This window comes from Triturus cristatus, chromosome 2_2 (genome assembly GCF_964204655.1).
Source record: "Triturus cristatus chromosome 2_2, aTriCri1.1, whole genome shotgun sequence".
NCBI lineage: Eukaryota > Metazoa > Chordata > Amphibia > Caudata > Salamandridae > Triturus > Triturus cristatus.
The window spans coordinates 528,617,902-528,638,136 of NC_140582.1; the positions used below are offsets into that span (position 1 = coordinate 528,617,902).

General features: G+C 42.3%; 1 protein-coding gene across 4 annotated transcripts in view; it reads right to left on the bottom strand.

Moving 5' to 3' along the window:
* The window catches only part of GATB (glutamyl-tRNA amidotransferase subunit B), a 488,988-nt gene that overhangs the window by 40,663 nt on the left and 428,090 nt on the right, over positions 1-20,235 (bottom strand). For all 4 annotated transcript variants that reach the window (XM_085641666.1, XM_085641663.1, XM_085641664.1 and 1 more), the window contains one exon: positions 7,443-7,521. In XM_085641666.1, coding sequence (XP_085497792.1) covers positions 7,443-7,521 — 79 coding nt within the window. The remainder of the gene's footprint in view (positions 1-7,442; positions 7,522-20,235) is intronic.

The window sequence follows — 20,235 nt, forward strand, 5'->3', positions numbered from 1 at the left end:
CACAGTGCTCACAGGCATTCAAACAGGCACACCAGTCACCCTGCACTCATAAATATTAAAAATGGAAAGACTTAAAGCACGCACAGCAATCTGTAGAATCGTAGATATGCATGACCACACATTAAATCCCTTTAGTACCTTTAGAGGAACACTGTCTTTCTGAAAACAGAACTTTTAAGGTTAAAACTCCGTGTTCCTCTTTCCAGCAGCTGTGATTAATCTGCCCGCCCGGCCTCTCTTCATTGCAGTGGGCAATAAAGACAGGAAGCAGGTCTGGGCACTTCTAGGGGCCGTTGCTGCCTTTAAAGCCTCTGTAGTCTGTAGAGAGTAATAATGCAGTTGAAATAATTACACTCGACATGAGAGTGGGCATCTTTGTTAACTGCAAAATTGTGACTTTCCATATTGAAACGTATGTAAAATGCCCAAGACAAAATTGTATATCTACTAATGCAAACTTCTCTTTAAATGTGCAGCGAGGCCAGGAGCATTGTTAGACAATCTTCGCATCTCCATACCAAACTAAAAAAATTGGCAACATGCTGTTTACCCTTTACAGCATTACTGCTGTTATTATCACATACCAAATACAGATGTCCTGCTCTCGTCAATCCTGTGAATGGCGACGTGCGGTCTGGGGCTGCAGGCTCCAATCTACAATAGGGTGACCAACCGTCCGTAAATTTCACGGACCGTCCGTAAATTGGACCTCACGTCCGTTGTCCGTGAGGATCCCATTTACGGACGCCTTTTGTCCGTAATTTTAGGCCTTGCAGGAACAGAGCTGTTCCCTGTGAGAGGCCTCAGCTCCCTGCTGGGGCGCCTCGCACTCATCTGCGAAGCACAAGAGTAGCCCCATCCCACCCATTGCCGTTCTGTATGCGGCTGATTGCCACATACATAATGACAATGGGCCAGTCTGGGCTGGGCAAGCATGTGGGGGCCTCCTCCAGTCTCCCCCTGGGGCAGGGCATTCTCTTAGCGTTAGATGGACGACATTTAAACTTAAGACTCCTCTTAGGCGGTGGTCTGGAGTGTGACACTGAACACTAGTCTAGATAGCCTACAGCAGTACAAGGGTGACTTGGAATTTTATAACTTGGAACCCGATCTTGATTCTTACACAAATCTAGGTGTTGTGAGCTGAGCATTTAGTAAACACCAGTGACACTGGGTACAGCATTTTTCGGGTGACATGTTGCACTTCATTCAGTGTTCACGTTTTGACCCCCAGAATGAGGAATAACTATTTACCTGTGCATGTGTTTTTCCGATTCCAAGGTGCAGAAACTCAGATTTCTCACATTTCTCTATGATTTGAGCCTGAATTTGTCTGGCGAAAATCATGCAGGCAATAAATACCTGTGGGTTGCACAATCAATGCCTTACTCAAATTCCCAAATCTGCTGCAGGTGAGAGTTGGCGGGCGAATTGGGATTAGCTCTTGTTTCAAATGTGTCCCTGGTGCACTTAAGGGGACCACAGCGCACAAACTGTAGGATTTCCATTATTTATCGTGACCCAGACCCTTTTCTTTACTGGTCATTCTTCCAAAACACTATTGCAACAGAAGGAAAAGATACACCAAGCAGGCAAACAAAAAGAATATGTAGAAGAGAAGTACCATGATTACAGTGTACAAAGTTAAATAGTTAAAAAGAAGATTTTATAGTTCTTTCACAATCTCATCATTTCAGAGCTGAAGCATTGTTAATATGTTATACAACGAAGCCATAGTTGCTGCTTTTCTATTTATTTTATGCAACTAACATCCATTGACAAAGCCAATAGTAATGGCTTATTGTAGGTCTAATGTTACTGGATGCAATGACAGAAACTGCAAAATACCAGTCGGGCGGCACACTATGCTCAGCACATATTTTTAGCTTGGGTGTTTTAAGCCAAGGCCTTAATTACATCAGAAACACCCCTTGGAGAGACCCCCAGTTTTTTCATCCTACGTTAAGCCCTGGAAACAACACCATGTCACAGTCACCTCACGTCCTGGCACTGTGCATCATGCATGAATCATGACTTCTAGTTTTCAGATTGCCTATGAGCAGGGGCATAGTAAACCCTCCCCCACCCCACCCCTCGCTTTAGGAACACAGCGAGGGTGAAGTTCTTGATGGGCCTCTTCTGTCTGCAACTGGATAGGTGGGTGGGTGTATGGGTAAAGTGTGGCTGGAAGGATGAGTGGCTAAGTGAAAGGGGAATGGAGAGAGAGGGAAAGGGAGGATGGATGGATGGATGTGTGAAATCATGGATGAATGATTGGCAGAATAGATGTACGACTGGGTGCATGGATGAGTGAAAAGAAGAATGTAAAGATGGATGAGTGAAAGAATGCATACATGAGTGAAAGGGAGAGTGTATAGCTGGATGAAAGGATGGATGGATGAGTGAAAGGGTGGACGGATGAGTGACTGGGTGGATGGATGAGTAAGTGAAAGGATGCCTGGATGGGTGAAAGGATGGCTGGATGGGTGAAAGGGTAAATGGTTGGATGGATGAGTGGATGGATGGGTGGAAGAGTAGATGGATGAGTGAAAGGATGGATTGGGTGAAAGGGTGGATGAAGGGATGGATGAGTGAAATGATGGATGGAAGGATAGATGATGGATATGTTTGCAAATGATTGAAAATGTTTGGATATGGATGGGCACACAGGTGGAAGGACAGCACGAATGGTGAAAGACTGATTGATGGATGAAAGTATTAATGGATGACATAATGTAAATTATCATATGAAATAACACAAAAAGACCTGCACAGTTGTTCAAAGCTGCACGCATACCAAATAAATGTGAAGTGCATGATTGTCTCAATCTAATATAAACTTATTTGACATGTTCTTAAGTGGCTGTCTATGTACTTACTTTTATACTATCGCGCAACTTCCCCTGATGTGTCTGTAAAACGTACCTTTTTTCACAAAGTTTTGTCCTGAATTTTGACCTTCTGTCCCGAATTTTTGTCCTGAATTTTGACCCTCTGTCCTGAATTTTTAAACTTACCGTCCTGAATTTGCACCCATGCCAGTTGGTCACCCTAATCTACAAAGACACTGCAGCTCCAAAGGTGTAGGGATTTGGCAGCACTGACAGGTCTGCAATCCTGCTGCTGCTCGAGGTAACAGTGAAGCAATGCACGCCATGCTTGCCGAGTTGCTAACAAAATGATCTGCACCCGTTACTTCTCCCACGTGGGCTAACTGTCAAATACCCTGTGGGCCCCTCCTCCAGCCCCTGCTCTTTGAAGCAAAAACGTTCCAGGCCAGCATGGGGTGGGGGAGGGATTCACACGTTTACTATAAATCAACCCTGCCTCGCTTGTCTCTGGTGTTGTGTGCCCCGCCCCAGGTTAAAAGACTTAACGGACCTTCGGGAACAAATACACGGGCATTGTAAAATGCCGCGCCACCATCCTGATAATACAAGCAACACTGCCTTGTGCCTCCAGGTTTACACATGGGCAGCTGCATTGTGAATTCATTTTGCTGAAACACGAGTTTAAGGTTACGTACTGCCTGAAACAGCTCGTGGGTTTTTCTTTTGTTTACTGTACTCGATTCACAGCAATCGCACCCATGTAGACCCGGTCCTTAGAAATAATTGCCGGTTCTTAGCACCGGAAAGCACCGGCACAAATTAAGCACTGGCTCTATGACCTATCCTGGTTGAGCGGCAAGGAGCTTGAGGGAACGCTCCCACCAGGCCTCGGAGTGCATGACCCAACAATCAACACAGGTCTTGGCGTTGTGGTCATGCCCAAGACACCAGAGGCAGATAAGGTGCGAGTCAGTCACCAACATTTGCCCGTGAAAGGTGCAGAAGAGCTTGAATCCAGCCGTCCCCACAAACATCCCTGCCATATCATGAGATAAGTCTCGAAAAAAAGTTAGACAAAATTCGGATAAGAGGTCTGTCAAAATATGACTGCGGGTATCTCTCTACAGATCTGCGCTGACTAGCGCAGAAAGAAAAGAACTGACTCTAGCGATCTGGGCGTGGTGCCTATATAGGGGAAGTATGAGGAAAAGTCAAGAGCAAAATGGAGAAGGAGAGTGAGGTAAGGCTGAAGGCAGCAGTGAGGTAGTATAAAGGAAGGAGATTGGTTGCAGGAAAGGGGGAGTGGAGGGTGGAAGGTGAGAGGGATAAGAGAGATTGCAGGAAGAACAGAATGAATGTATTAAGAAGAAAGACAAGTGAAAGATGATAACGTGGTGAAGAAATTAAGAGGACAGGAGGGAGGTAGTGAGGAGGCAGAGAAAGGGCCAAGGAAAAAAGCTGTGAAAAAACGTAAGAGTTACGATCAATAAAAACAATGCAAACTTAATGTTAAGAAATGTTCTGTGAAGAATTAAGTGAGATAAGTTATAAAGGAACGTTTTTAGTTTCTTGCAGAAGGTAAGTAGATCTTTCTGGGAGTGCAATTCAGCTGGGAGAGCGTTCCAGAGGGTGGAAGCTGCCCCAGAAAAGGACAACACCTTGGCAAACCGAGTTTTCAGATTTGTAGATTTAAGTCATAGGATGCTTCTGCTTCTAAGATGCCTGCTGATTCCAGAGGTTGTTATAGCAGGTAGTAAATAGCCTGGGTGAGGTAAGTGAGCTGCTTTTAAAGTAGTGCAAGCTAATTTTAATTTTATTCGGGGTTTAAAAATGATCCAGTTCAGGTCTCTTAGTATTGGGGTGATGTGATTGAATTTGCGGGTGTTGGAGATCAAGCAAGCTGAAAAGTTGATGAAAACCTTGAGAGGGTCGAGGAAAGATTTAGGGACTTCAATGAGATTTGTGTTGCCAGAATCAACACGGGAGATAAACATGGATTGGCCAAACAAGTGGAAGTCAGTTGGTGGTAAGTAGGATTTGAGAAATTATTTTGTGACAGAGAATCTGGCAGATTTAGAGATGAAGTTAGGTGAATTCATAAACAGGGAGTAGTCAGTCCAGATACCCATCAATTGTACTTCATCTGAAAGGCATGGGCTAAACCCAGAGCACTGAAATTCTTTATGCTATTCAATGTTTAGTTTGTGATGATGGTGTTTATGCAAGAGAATTCAGTGACTACTAAAGAGATCAACGGTTCTCCTTCGGTATCATAATACAGTCATTAGGTTTAAAGCGACCTTTCTTGCAACTTTTCATAGAAAAGTTGATTTGTCATAGTAAGGTACTAGGTTACATGATCTTTCAGATTATGTTCCAGCGATTATGCAAATAATATTTTCTCTTTAAATACTATTCCTAAAAGGATGCCACTAGAAAGATATGTACATTTTTAGGATGTATGAATGCTTAGCAAAAGTCAAAAGAAAATTGATGTTTCTCATAATTTTTCAGCACTGATAATAAATGTTGACCAGTCCAAAGTCTTCCGGCCATTGCCTCCTGTACTGGATACTTTTACACATACCTCTTTTTTATGAATCACAATTCCGCTCTACCTTTCATAAGAGGTAACACACCTTTTGCAAGAATATTGGGAAAAGGCCTTAGAGACCATATTACAGAAAGTGCATGGAGGTGGAACAGGCACATGATTTAGAGTTGTGAAACCCTATTGTACTCTGGTATCAGCAAAGGGTGTCCTCAGGTGCTTGTGGGGTCCATTCAGTAAAATGGATCATAAAAGCACACATTATTATGTGACTTCGACCCCATGCAGACCTGAAAACGCCTAGGCCCCGATGCCATATGACCGATGCATGGGCAAACAGATCATCACGTGGCACACTGATTGTACACAACATATGAAGTGGTACACAGTTAGTGCTACCCTTCACCCCCACCTCCCATGGTGTCCCTTAGGAGGGTGTAAGCATGCATCATGTTTTTCCAAGTTAAAAATGGTTTCTCAGTACACATGTACCAAGTATATACAGACAGATGTGTTATTTTTCAAGATGCTCTGTTCCTGGCACCTATTTGAACTCAATGCAGTTTCTATCAGCTTTTAAATAAAAGGTGTTTTCTTGTAAATAATTCAATGTAAATGCCTCAACAGAAAAGAGTTAATAAAAAATGAGAGCTTTACTGAGCATTCATTAAACTGCTACAACATTCTGAAATGATGGTATTATGAAAAAACAAATTATTTAAAATTCAAAGTTAGGAGCCATTTGATATTTTAGTTAAAAAAAAAAAAAAGTCATGTGCCAAACGCTGGAATATGCTTTGTGTGCATCAGCAACCTTTCTGAGATCAGTTTTCGCTCATTTGCATTGCATGTTAAGGCCACTTCTTGTCTATTCCCATTTTTCATGTATAAATGCAATCACCTGACAGTTTCACGGTTTTCTGTGATGCGCTCATGTACAGCTGCCACAAATATATCTCAATTTTTTTGCCAAGGAGAGACATTTCTTCCTTAGATTCAAGCCGCACGCTCTTAAGGTGATCTCATTTAAAGCAGCTGACTAACTTTTGAAGATCTTAAAGTTCTTCCGCATCAACTAGCTGCTTCCAATCGTTGATCTTTACAACATCTATATTTTAATTTACCAAGTAATTCTCTCCTAGCTATTGTTTTGAACCTCGGAAATGGTTGAGTCCAAAAAGATTTGTTAAGAATAAATCACTATTTTGTTTTAACTAAATTCGGGATTGTGACGTCCTATTGCTGGTTGGCTCAAGACACGAAACTCTAGATATACATTAATTAAAACAGCACTCATCATTTCGCAACTTTAAATAAAAATAATTCAGTAATATTCCATGCTAGAGGAGCATGATGTAGAAAATAGAAAAAAACACCCAATCCACTGTAGTAAGTCATTTTATGTTTGTACAAGCCGAGAAAAATTCTGCTCTAAGGCTGTGCCTATTTGCTGAGCGAGTTAGTAATTCGCATAAAGTGCTTAAAATGTGACTGTTTTGGAGTACTAAAAAAACGTTTGTATGTCAAACACAAAATGTATTTTAACGATTATAAAAGCACTTAACAAGTTCGAAAACATACGTTCATATAACATTTACTGTAAATTATGTATATTGCTTTTTAGCAGGTCAAATGCACCATACGTATACTGGCTAAGGGGGTGTGGGTTAACAATTGTCCTTCTAAGTCTCCAAAAAAAAAAAGAAACCATTGGCTGATTCACTAAAGCATTTGTGAGTTCCTGAAGTAGGACAACAGAAGTCCTGTTTTATGCATCAGTACATGCCTTCGGAAATCCACCCCAAAACGTCCAACTCTCTTATTTAAAGTGCTAAGAGAGCACAGTCCTTTCTAGTACTACTAACTGCATATGAATATTCTGTGAGTATTCCCACTGTTTTCCTGTTTTAGATGTTTTGAGGGCAGTACATGCATACCCGTAAGGCTATGTAATAGAGTACTGCAGAACTATTACTGTACGTACTCCAAAGTGCCTTTGTGAATAGGCCTCCGTGCTTTTCGAAGCACAGCCCTGCAGGCAGCATGGCACGTATTCCTACCTGCTTGGCAACTGTGGAAGAAATCTTTCCGTTCTCCAAAAGGGTCAAGAGCTCCGCCAGGGTGGCAGGGCTGATCCGGCTGCACAAGAGAGAGAAGACGGACAAAGAGACATTATGAACCGTTCAAGCATTCTGGAAATGTTGTTCTCATTATCATCATGGACAACTTCCTGTCAAACTGAGAGAACTTGCAAAATGAATATGGCAATTACATTTTCGAAATTAAAAAGTCATTAGCTGGTCTGTGATACAACAGATGAACACATGAGCTACTGCTTGCGCGACTGTGGCATATGGTAATGGTTGAACTGTTTGGAATGCACGGATTTCACCTCATGTTGTCATAGCACGTGATGCCAAGAGTGTGCACAACCTTAGCAGTCAGTGTGTACATATTGCTCACACCTGGCGAGCAGCAGTGCCTCACAGACTGGGTTATTTAGAGCCTGTTATGTGAGATTCATAGCGTGCTAACTTCGGGCCCCATTCATCAAACTAAAAACCGGTCGCAAACGATTCTCAGAATCTGCCCATTTGCGACCGGTATTTTTGCATCATCCCAAATGCAAAAATCGCAAATTGCGATTGCATTTAAGGAATCGCAAATTGCGGTTCCTTAAATGCAATGCTAGGAGCAATTTAAAATAGCGAGCTCGCTATCAGGGGTCACAAACTACCGAAAAATAAAACAGGTCGGTAATTTGCTAAAGTGTATTTTTCAAAGTTACATGTTACACACACACACATGCTCTTGGGTATGTGTGTGCGCAACATGGGTGCACATTAGAATTTCAGGGGTGCAACAGGGTGTCCTTTTGACACCCTTGCAATTGCATGCGCAATTTGTGAGTACCTAATGGGTACTCGCAAATTACGCATGCAATTCCCATTCATTCCCATGGGCCTGTAGAAAAGCCATTCCTTAATTGCGACTCGCAATTTGCGAGTCGCTATTAAGGAATTTGTAGGAATCGCTATTTTTATAGCGATTCCTACATGCATAGGCTTTTGCAATTCTTTATTAACGAATCCTTATTTTTCGCTAATAAGGAATTGCAAATGGCATTTTTGAAGCATGTGCCAGATAGTTCCTTTCAGAAGTCTGACATTATATATTAAAATACTGCGAATGGACATACATACGGGAGGACACAGATTTTTAAAATGGATTTTTAGAGCATTGGTCAGCGCAGAGGTTTGTTTAGAATGCAGCAGCGGTCCCAGTTCTTTTAAACATACATGCAGTTAGTTACAATCACATTTCAGAATACCATTGGAAACTCATTTATCATCTCACTTTTAGTGCTCCACCTTGTCAAATATAAATGAGGTGTGCCACCTTCAGACAGATATGTCACTTTGCAGTTCTCATCCCCCAGAAAGGAATGGAGTGACTTGAAGGCATTTGTAGTAGTAGGATCCTGCAGGTTACCAAAGCAGTTGACTTAAAGTTAGAAATACAGAGAGTACACAGAGATCCTTTCAGGCTAAATCCAGTAAGGTGGAAACATTGCAGAATCCTTGTTAATTTTCTGTAATACATAGTAGAAGAGAGGATTTTAACATCTTCCTTAAGGGAGAAAAATGTAAATGTACAAGGTGCTCCATTTTCCATCAGATCAGACCTTTCTCATTCTACCTAAGACAGGCAGTGGGAGCTTGGTAAGCAGATGGCGGAAATAAAGAAATTTGGAGCAAGTGCTCAACTCAAGTTCCTAGCATTATTGAAGGTTATGAGAAATAACAAATGTATAGGTTTACTGACAAGGACGAAGTTGATGAATTCCTGCAAGGCATAAAAGCAGGAGAGGGTTAATCTTAAAACATAGAAATGCAACATGATGGCCGCCTGGTGGTGTGGCGATGGCTCAAATAAAGGCATTCTTTATGCTAAAGATTTTAAACGGGAGGGTTCAGGAGGGGCCTGGGGAGTTTGAGCGGGGGCACGAGGTGGGGAGAATAGGGAAAAAGTTCAAAGTCGTCATTTCAAGCTTACATGGAGTGTAAAGAACCCAAGACTGGTTCTTAGCCCAGATGACCAGGATGGACGCAGGTGAAGTAATAGGAGGCCGACAGGAGCCACTGCTACAGATGATGTGGTGGAATGTGAATGGCCTCAGGATCAAAAGGAAACAACATCAGATTCTGAGTTAGTTCAGGGGCAGAAATGCACATATTATGTTGTTGCAAGAAACCCATTTATTAAGAGCTGAATGTAAAGAATTGATGCAGAGGAAGAGCTGGGTTGCCCATGTGATTGCAACAGACCAGGCACATTGTGTTAAAGGGGTGGCAATTTTAAGAAGAGCTAACACAGGTTTAGAGGTGGCAAAAATAAAGACAGGTGATGGGGGACGTTGGGCAATTGTCGAGATTATGGTACAGGACTGAGCTCCAGATAGCGTGGAATAGGGGAGGTCGGGATACGTTTTTTTTAAAATGAGAAAACTGCTCGCTTTGCTTCTATTTTAATAATAGATATTGCCCGCTTCTTATTTTATGCTGAAAGTTGATTTTAAAAAATTGAAAACGCTGTACTGTATTGCATCTGTTTACCGCACTTTGCACTTTCAATTAACGAGGCATTCTCACTCACTTCCGGTGAGCCACCACAGCTTCGCAGACTAGTGGTTGGCCCCCGGAAGAATACAAATCCGGATGCTTCGCCGGATGCGCAGCGGGCGCGCCAAAGGCGCGCTCAAGGCAAGCCCGTCTGCGCCCGTCCGCGTCCGGCATGCGGCCGAGGCAGAGAATGCTGTCGGATTCAGTCCAGGTATTCAATACACCGCCGAAGATTTGGTGCTCCATAAGGAAAATCTGATTCAGCCAGCTCTTAAATAGGACACATGAACCCGCCCTGCCTGTTGCAGTGCCACAAGGTAGTGGTATTGTCTAGAAGACCTGCACCTGCCTCCCCTTGTTGGACAGAGGCTGAAACAATGTCCTGGACTCATTGATCTGGAGGAAAGGCCCAAACGCTCACAGTGTCCAGGATGGTACCAATAAAAGGGAGCCTCTGTGAAGATGTCAGGTGTGACATCAGCAGGTTAATTGAGAACCCCAACGATATCAAGAGGTTCTCTGTCATATGAAGGTGGTCCACAACTTACTGTGGCAAGCTCGCCTTCAACAGCCAGTCACTAAGGTTGGAGAGGAAGACTGGTGTCCCCACCCTGCAAAGATGGTCAGCGATCACCGGCATCACCTTTGAGGATACCCCTGAGGCACAGCTGGGAAAAAGAAAGAAAAAGGAAGCATGGCAAACTGAAAGTGCTTATGGACCATCTTGAACCGCAGGCAGTGTCTGTGGGCCTGCAGGAGAGGAATATGAAGCAAAAAATCAGGATGAGCATTTTGAATTTGTCCTTGTGCAGAAAGATTCTGAAAGATTGAAGATCTAGAAAAGGATTGTGCCTTTCATCCTTCTTCGGCACAAGGAAGAAGCAGAAATAACACCCAGTCCATGCTTTCAAGCCAGCACCCTTTCTACAGCTCATTTGGCCAAGAGAACTTGCACTTTTTCGCATAAAAATGACATATGGTCCTCCTAGAAGTCATCCGCTATAGGTGGCAGACGCAGTGGGTAGAAAACGAATGGTAGGTTGTAGCCCCACTGGACAATCTGCAGGACCCTTCTATTGGATGTAATTTGTGGCCACTAACTGCACAAAGTATCTGATCAAGCCTACTACCGGCTGACTATGTGCCACTAAGGGGGCACTAAAATGATTTCACTGTTGTGGCCAGAGAGGTTGAGGATTGGGATGAGCTCTGCCTCTGGTGGCCAGGTTGTATGCTGGCTGACCTTAAAAGGGCTGGATGATCTATTGTGCATGTGGCGCAATCTGCCATTGCAGATAGGCCAAGCCCCTCGCACATCCCCGAAAATGGCAACATTTTGGGGTAGGATGCCTGAATGGAGCTGAAAGATCAAAAAAGCATGTCATGGCTTGGTTTTCCTTAAAACATTCTAGGGCTGAGTCCGTTTTATGTCCCAAACAGGCAGAGGCCACAGAAAGGCATGTCGATTAAGGAAGCATGAACATCTGTGGACTTCATCAAAGCGCGGTGGTGGAGCATCACGCTCATTCTCTTAGCCCACTCTAGACAAACCATGGTGTCTAGGCCTGTACAGATGACGAATTTGGCTGCATCGCAACCATCCTAAATGTTTTGGGCTAAAGACAAATGCACATCTTCTGGGACCACCGGTACAATCTCACCAAACATGCCCCAAAGGATGTAGGCCTTGCCACTGAGCAGGCAGCTTGCGTTAACTGACCTCAAAACAAGGCTGGCGGAGGAGAATATTCACTTGCCAAAGCTATACACACCGTTTCACTCCTTGTCAGGAGGAGAGGCTGGGGAGACATTAGGGTTTACTTTATTGCTAGATGCGTGTACCTCCAAGCCCTCAAGGGGTTGGGTGCTGGGTCAGGGAATCAAGTTCACCAGAGGTCAATCTATGGCAACGGGTGACTTTTCAGTTAACTGGGGGACCAGAACATAGCTTAGACCAAGTGCCCAACAGTGTGTCAGTGAGGGCTTCGTTGAAGGGTACTAGAGGATTGGTCAGTGCCTGGCCAGCATACAGGACCTCTATCACCACATTCATTTTGACCTCCATTGTGGGAAGGTGGAGGTCAAGGTGGAGGTCAAGGACTTCAGCAGCTCTACTAATTAAGATAGTAAAGAATGTGCTTTCTACTGTTGCTGGGCCAGAGGAGAAATCAACCCGGTATCAGGTAAATTGTCTAGAACACTGGCATCCTGTAAGTCCATGTACCAGTTGTCGTCATCATAGGGTGAGGCAAACTTTTTCCCTTTCCCACCTTTGTCTTCTCCAATTTTCTGGTTCTGGTCTGAGTCTGATGTAGAGACTGGGCACAGTTACTCAGAAGTGAATTGTTTCTGAAGCATTTGGTATAGGCACATAAAGATCTAGATGTGGTCTTGGTCAAGATGAAGCCAGCTCAGAGTCAGATACGACAACGGGCTGTGGTTACTTCTCCGATGTATTCTGTGTCTGCATCAGCATTTTAGGGGTCAACATGAAGTTTCCCACAGAGCCTGTACTGACGACCGTACAAAACACAAGCCAGTTCAAGAGGACACAGATGTTGCCGAGGTGGAACCTCCTCAGTAGTAATACAACTGGAAGTCCCTGCCGATCCTTGGGGCCCAAAGAACTGCCAGAGGGAGCTGGAAGTGTGCCAAAGATGCAGAGCATGGCCTCTTGAAAGGCTTTGACTTGCTGAGACTTAGCTGGGGTGCACTGGGACCAAAGAAGGACTCTGCTCCTCAGTGGAATGGAAAAGAGGACAAGAGGCATGGTGCCCTCATGCCTTCGCTAGAGAAAGAGAATGAGGGAAGGGGCAGTTTCCTGCTTGGTCTTCTTATAGTTTTTCTTTGACGTACAAGATGATTTTGACCGCGAAGATGCTGCAGGAATGGGTCTGTGCTCGCAACTTCGAGCAGGACCGGCATGTTGCCTTCTGGTGTTTTCCCATGTACAGCTTTGTGGTCTTGAATGGCTTTTAGATTCATCTAGGCACAGTTGTCACAGGCCTTGGAGGCATGCGTCAAATCCAGACACCAGAGGTACACATCGTTGAGATCTGTCACAGACATCTGTTTGCAACAGTCCTTACAAGGTTTAAACCCTTCATTTTAGAGGGTGATGTGTCCCTTGCACACTGGAAAATTGTCAAGAAAATCTCTTCACAGAATGCAAGTAAGAAGGCGCAAAGCTCTGAATTAGCATCTGAAGGCACTGAAGGAAAGGAACAAACTTCAATGTGTATGGGTGGGGCTTACATGTGGCTCTGTTTCCCACTTTCGGAGTGGAATGGCATAACTGTGGAGTCACATGATGGCACCTACTAGCGTACAGGAGCACTGTTTGTGAGGGTTTCAGACCTAGTCTGGCACCTGGGGCAAAATCACAAGGTGAGGATTTTGAGGTTAAAGGTATTCATCAAAAATATTCGTTCCAAAACAAAAACATCAGGTCTGCAGCCTTTGTAGTAACTTTTCATAACAAAGATTCAGGGTTATATCCTTTACCATTGGCTTGTTACCATAACCAATTCAGACCTACTGTGTAGGGTATAAACTTTCTCACAATTTAACCAGTAAGCCAAGATACAATTAAAATTATTAACCAAACTACTGTTGTGAAAACAATATCAAACCCTTCCAGGAGAGCCTGATAAGGATAACATTGTACAAAATGCCTATGCAGATGGTTTGTTTGGGTGGTCAACAACACCTTTTCTTACTCCAGTAATCTGTGTGATTCCATGTAACAAAATACCGGTCTACAGGCTTCAACACAGTGTAATGACAATCCTCCTTAAAGCCTATATTTTAACACATGCTTTTCAAAATAAAGTGATGCCTACTACGTTTGTCATGATTTTTCATTATAAACAGGGCTCACCTATGGTACTTGACATAACCTTTCTCTGTGAACTGATAATACCTACAGCCTTTACCAATGGCCTGGCACTACAACCAATACAACTGAAGTTGCACAAACTAGCAATCATCATGAATACAGTTCTAAAATGAAAAATATTTACAAAATTACAGATGGCAAAACATACAACCCCTCACAACAGGTCCTATCAAGAATTATCACAGTGAAAATCTTATACTCCAAGGGTTTGTTAGAGTGAGTGACTAACACCAAAATCCCTATCAACTACAGTAATCTGTAAAATATATGTGACAAAATGGCTGTGTACCGCCTGTAACAGTGTGATAGAGGACTTCTGGTTTAACAAACGCTTTTCACAATAAATAAGCGAGGCATACCGCCTTTGTCATAACTTTTCATAGTAAACAGACCAGACTTATGGCACCCAGCATACCTTTTCTGAGTGTATCAATCAGGCACATTGCTGTCATGTTTGACTTTTCACTATTGAGCCTAAGCTTTCCCACAAAGCACCCATCAGGCATAAGGTCATAAATTTATATATATCAGTTAGCAAAGCAAATTACTATTTCTTCTTAGAAGGTCTAACTAAGAATCTCACAGTGCAAACCTGTATCGGAGAGGATAACCAACACCAAAACCCTGTCCTTCAAAGGAACTTTGTGAAATTCCATGTAATAAAATACCTATCTGTATGCTTTGATGAGAGTGATAACTATCCACCATTAACTATCTATTGATTTTAATATATGTAAAATCCCTCCTAAAAGAGGCAAATAAGGACTATTTTAGTGCGCATCTTCTAATCCCACACTTTGTTCGGGTGGGTTACTAACACCAAAACCTTGTCTATTACGAAAATCTGTGAGAGTCTTGCCACCATAACCAACACAGGGCTATTCAAGTACACATCACCCGGCAATGATCATGCAGGTAGAAAATTAGCTTGCAAAGCAAAACACAACTCCATTTAATAGGGTCTAACAAGAATCATCACAGTGAAAAACCACAGGGTTTGATACACGCTTACTTTTGCAATTTATGAGATGACATGAAACAAAGTCCCTGTCTATGGCCTGTAACACAATGTGATTATAACTCACAGTTAAAGATCTACCGGCGTTAACAAATGCTTTTCACAATAAATAAGCTAGCCCTAGTGTCTTTGTCATAACTTTTCATAATAAGCAGATCAGATCTAAGCCATCAGATATAAATGTTGCAAGTGCAACTTCCAGGTCAAAAGCTTGTCACCATGACCAACTCAGGCCTACTGGTTTGAGTGTAAGCTTTCACACAAGGCAACCACCAGGAACACAGTCATAAAATTATAACGGAATACAAAATTACAGTTAGCTAGCAAAATACTAGATCTCATAAGAGGGTCTAACAAGGATGATTCTCCCACAGCAAATCTTCTATATCCACTTTTGTCAGAGGGGTAAACCACTACAAAAACGCCTGCCTACTATAGCAAACTGTGAGATTCCATGTAACAAACTCCTTCTCAGCAGGCTTTCATACAGAGTAATCCAATCCACACTTAAATGTATTGATCTTAACATGTTTTTCACAAAAAATAGGTCATGCCTACTTACTTTACTGCATTATTTTGTAATCAACAGATCAATGCTATAACCAAGATCATTGGCTTGCCAACTTGCCTAACTCAGTCCTCCTGTACTGAGTATACGCTATGCACAATCCCAAAAATTAAATACGTCTGCTCAATCAAATTCTGTACTCATGGTACTCAATGTGTGAGTGGAGCATCCGTTCCTCTCGGTTGTACTCTTCTTTTTATTGTTGATCACATAAGGTCAACTGCCAGCTGTGCTGTGAAGCCAAACTTAAAAAGGGGGCAAACCTACACAAGATTGTTCAAAACTGACAAGTGCCCTCTATAAGAATGCAGGCCATCAGATGACAAAGTCAAGCACTGACTTGATTCTCAAAGACAAATAACCTTTAATACAGGTTTTTCTAATAGGAATTCTGACTATGGCAATGTATGAGAAATTGGAAAAAAGTGAAGGGTGGCGATAATATGTACTATTTTGATATAATGATCAGCACTTTATTGTCCATCGTTTGGGGAAAAAAGGTCTGTGATCTCAAATCTCAGAGGGCTAGTTAACTTTTGTAGTATCCTAGTATATATCTTTAACACTCTGAAACTTCTAGAAAACACTCACAATCGTTGGATGATGTCATCAGGTATGCCATGAGCGATGTCATTTGAGATGTCATGAGTGATGTCACTGACCATGTCATGAGAGATGTAATATGTGAGGTCATCAGCAGGGCATTGTGGGGGCGTAATTTATAGTTCGCTCAGGTAATTAAAACTGCTGAATTTCTATGGTTTTGCACGAGTGAAATCTGAGTCTTCTACGGTTTTTTAATGTTATTACCTAACTATAACATCCCTGTAACCTTTGAGTTTTTTTTAAAGTTAAATTCTAAGCTTTTTAAAATTTTAATTCCTAACTGCAGCCTGTAACCACTAAGAGTGAGTGTGTGAGTGAGTGAGTGCATGAGTGTCACAGTCGGTGTGTGAGGGAGTGAATGTCTCAATGTGCGAATGAGTGGGTGTGGGTGAATGTCTGTATGGGTCAAGGAGTGGCTGCATAAGTGTTTCACTGGGTCTGTGAGTGGGTGCATGAGTGTCTCAGTGGGTGCATGAGTGTCTGAACAAGTGTCTCAATGGGTCTGTGATTAAGTGTGAGAGTGGCTGAGTGAGTTTGCAAGTGCTTCCATGAATGTAGGAGTTAGTCTGTGAGTGAGTGTATGAGTTACTGAGTGGGTCTGCAAGTGAGAGCATGAGTGTCTGAGTGGTTCTGCAAGTGGGTTTGTTAGTCTGTGAGTGGGTGAGTGAGTCTCTTAGTGGGTCTAAGTGGCTGTGTGAGTGGCAGGAAGACCTTTGCCAGGCAACAACTCCCAGTGTGCTTTGGTACTGCAGGGGGAGCCTCAGGCCCCCGCGGTCCCAACCGGCTCCCCATCTCCTGCGAGAGCCGGCACTGCTGCTGCAAACAGAGATCTGCTGGAAATGAAGCTCCCGGCGTGCATGAACAATAGTTTTATCTTTTTCCATAGCTTCATCTTTATCCCTGCCCACATGTGTGACTGCTCCCACTTGCTGGAAATTGAGTGTTTGCTTTTGCAAGCTACGTCCCAAGGGAGGGCACCCCAGGACATAGCAGGGACCAGTCCTGGGGGGTGGCCGTCTGCAGGGCCATATATGGCCCACCTATTTCAATTTGAAAGGCCTCACCAAGGAAGTGGTGGTCCCCAGGGCCGAAAACGGCCCAGAAGGGGTGCCATGCAGCCACTCTCCTTGTACAAATAAAGAAGATTGGCCATGGGGAGGGGGCCATGTCCGCACACCTCTCCAAAATGTATTAACAAATATGCCCCTGGGACCTGGCCCACCTGGGGACTTTAATAAAAACAAGTGTGGGTGCCCATACTTTTTTTTTTAATTTAATTTTCTCCAGATTCGCATATCTGCTGGTACCCCAGGACCAGAGCTAATGGTTCAGGGTATTCCTACCCTGCCCCCTTTTCTTTATTTTTAATTTTTTTTTCAGGGGCTCAGCTTGATGTCTGCCAACACTTTCTGGTTGCCGTGTTGGCAGCCAAACAGATCTCAGCACGAGATCGGGAAGGTCTGCGGAGCCTTTGCGAACCTAGTTCTAGAAATTTGAATTTCTTTAAATATCTTTAAAACTACTGAACCGATTTACACCAAATAACAAAAAGCACTCTTTCTTGACCATGAGCTAGCTTTCTGCCAAATTTGGTGTAATTCCATCCAGTGGTTCAGGCTGTAGTAGTGATTAAAATCTCTATGGGATATAATATGGGAAACACACTTTTTTGCCCCCTCTTTTTCTTGGCCAACGCTTAACGGATCACCCGGAAACTTTCCACGCACAACTAGAATCACCTGCACACTTTTTTGTGGAAATTTTAGGGAAGATTCGTCAAACGGCACCAAAGACATAAGTAAGTCAAAATACCCTTTACCTATGGACTGTCAGTAGGTAATATACATACATACATCTATAGATAGGTATATTTATATATCTATATCTATACATATAGATATACATATCTATGTGTATATGTCAAGGTACATATATGTGAAGTTAAGTATAGAAAGCCTATACTTTCCTATGTTTACTTACCATCACAATATTTTGGCTCTCAATATTTAAGCTTTCATACCTTGGCCCCATAGTATTTTCAAGTCGCTATGCTCTTGAAATACCCATTTTCTAGCAATTCATAACTACAATCTATTCCTTTCCTAGGATCTTGTTGAGCTGAGTTTGGGTTCAGTTTACTCTTCACACATATTGGTCCCTGAGGCGAGTCAAGTTTTTATTTAACACGCTTCGCCCTACTGCACGTTGGTGTATACGAGATAATAGTATATAAACACTGACAAGAGACAAAAAAAATGAAAAAAAGTTGAGTAAAAACAGTACATCATAAAAACTTCTAAAAATGGCTACAACGGAAAGAAACTGGATAGGAAATGAAGGGGAAAGTGGGGAATTATGTTAAGGTTTCTGGGGTTAAGGATCATAATCAGTCTTAAAGTGGTCTTCCAGTGGAGAGTTAAAAAAAGCTCCTGCTGCCCAATGTGCATCGCTAATTATCACCAACAAAACATATTTTACAATGTTCATTTGTCTGATGATATTTGGTGAGGTTTTGAGATCTATTGTAACATTGTTCAACAGTTCGAAGTGTGCTAAGGTTGGTGCACAACTGAAACATGAACATCTATGAAGGTAGGAGTCCTACTGTCTACATGGGCAGACTGGAATCATCTTTCGGCCCACTGTACTTTACCTACTATCAACATCAACTCTGGCACACTTCAAGTCTTGATCATCTCACCTGTCTAACATCTACCTAAGCCATTACTACTTATATGGCAGATCTAGAATCATCTTACTGCCCAATGTACCTTAGCTACTATCAACTCTGACTCTGGTGTACCAACTCTCAATCAGCTCATCACTTCTGTTTAACATCCATATCAGCCCACGAAAGGACCACCAATTCAGAGTACCTCAGGTTTCGATTCTCTCACCACTCTTCTTTAGTGTTTACCTGAGCCTGCAAACATATATATATCTATATCTATATCTATATATATATATATATATATATATATATATATATATATATACTTGACAACTGCCTCCAAGCCAGAAGCCGAGTAACCACTTTAGCTTAAACCTGTGAAAACAGATCCGAACCTGGGGAATAGAAGAACTTTCAGCCTACAGCCATTATCCCACATGTTTTTAGCGCGTATGCTCTTCATACAAAATGCTAAATGACTCTTGGTGAGATATTTTCTGTGCAAACTCATCTCCCACAGATATCTCACGAAAATTTGTGATTTGCCGTCATAAAAAGTGGCACTATGAATAAGTTCTCGTCACATGGTGAAGGAAGCTAGCCTGAGTTATAAATAATGGTTGTAAACTAATACTTTATTTAGAGGTTTAAAAGATAACATTCAGTTTAATTACAACTGTGAAACCTGTGAAGGATTTTGTTTTCCTATGAAGAAGCTAAAGAAACTGAAATTCATTGAATTATGTAGATTCCCTCAAGTACTCTGGCGGAAAATATTAATGGACGTCTTAATTATATGCAAGAAAATGTTATGACTGTGGATAATCTTTTAATTAGGAACAGCGAGTCCTTTTAAAGTCACATAAAACTGCATTGTTTATGTTTTATCCTTTAACAGGTGAGGTGTGGCTACCTGCATTCTATGTGGTCTAGGGATGGGCGGCTTGTCTTAGAACAGCATAATATGGGAAGCTGAATGAAATGTGTTTCACTGATATTAGAAAACTTGGGTGCAGAAAGGACTTTTTTAAAGTAATTTTGTTTTAGGTAGCAGCGTCAACATCCTATTGCATACTGACAAGCAAATTATATCATCATTTTCTCGGGCCTCCATTACTACAATCACATTGGTCTTCTTAGACCCTTGTCAGATACATTATCTGCAATTTTGATATTAGTTTGTCAGTGTTTTTCACAGAATCTGAGAGGACAGCAGGCAAGAATATATCAATAAAGGAAACAATTGACACTATTAATAAAAACAAAAGAAATATTAATCTCATATCTAAAGAGTTCGATCCGGTACCCCACTGTGCTGCTTTATATTCAAGCAAGGCGCTATAATATCAATAGATGATGGGCCCTTTTAGTGTTGCAGGGGAGTGTCTAACAGTCATAATGACTCCTATGGTACTTCCTACCCATAGTGAAATCTCAAGCCATCGTGCTGTTACTTGGCTTCTCATTTTT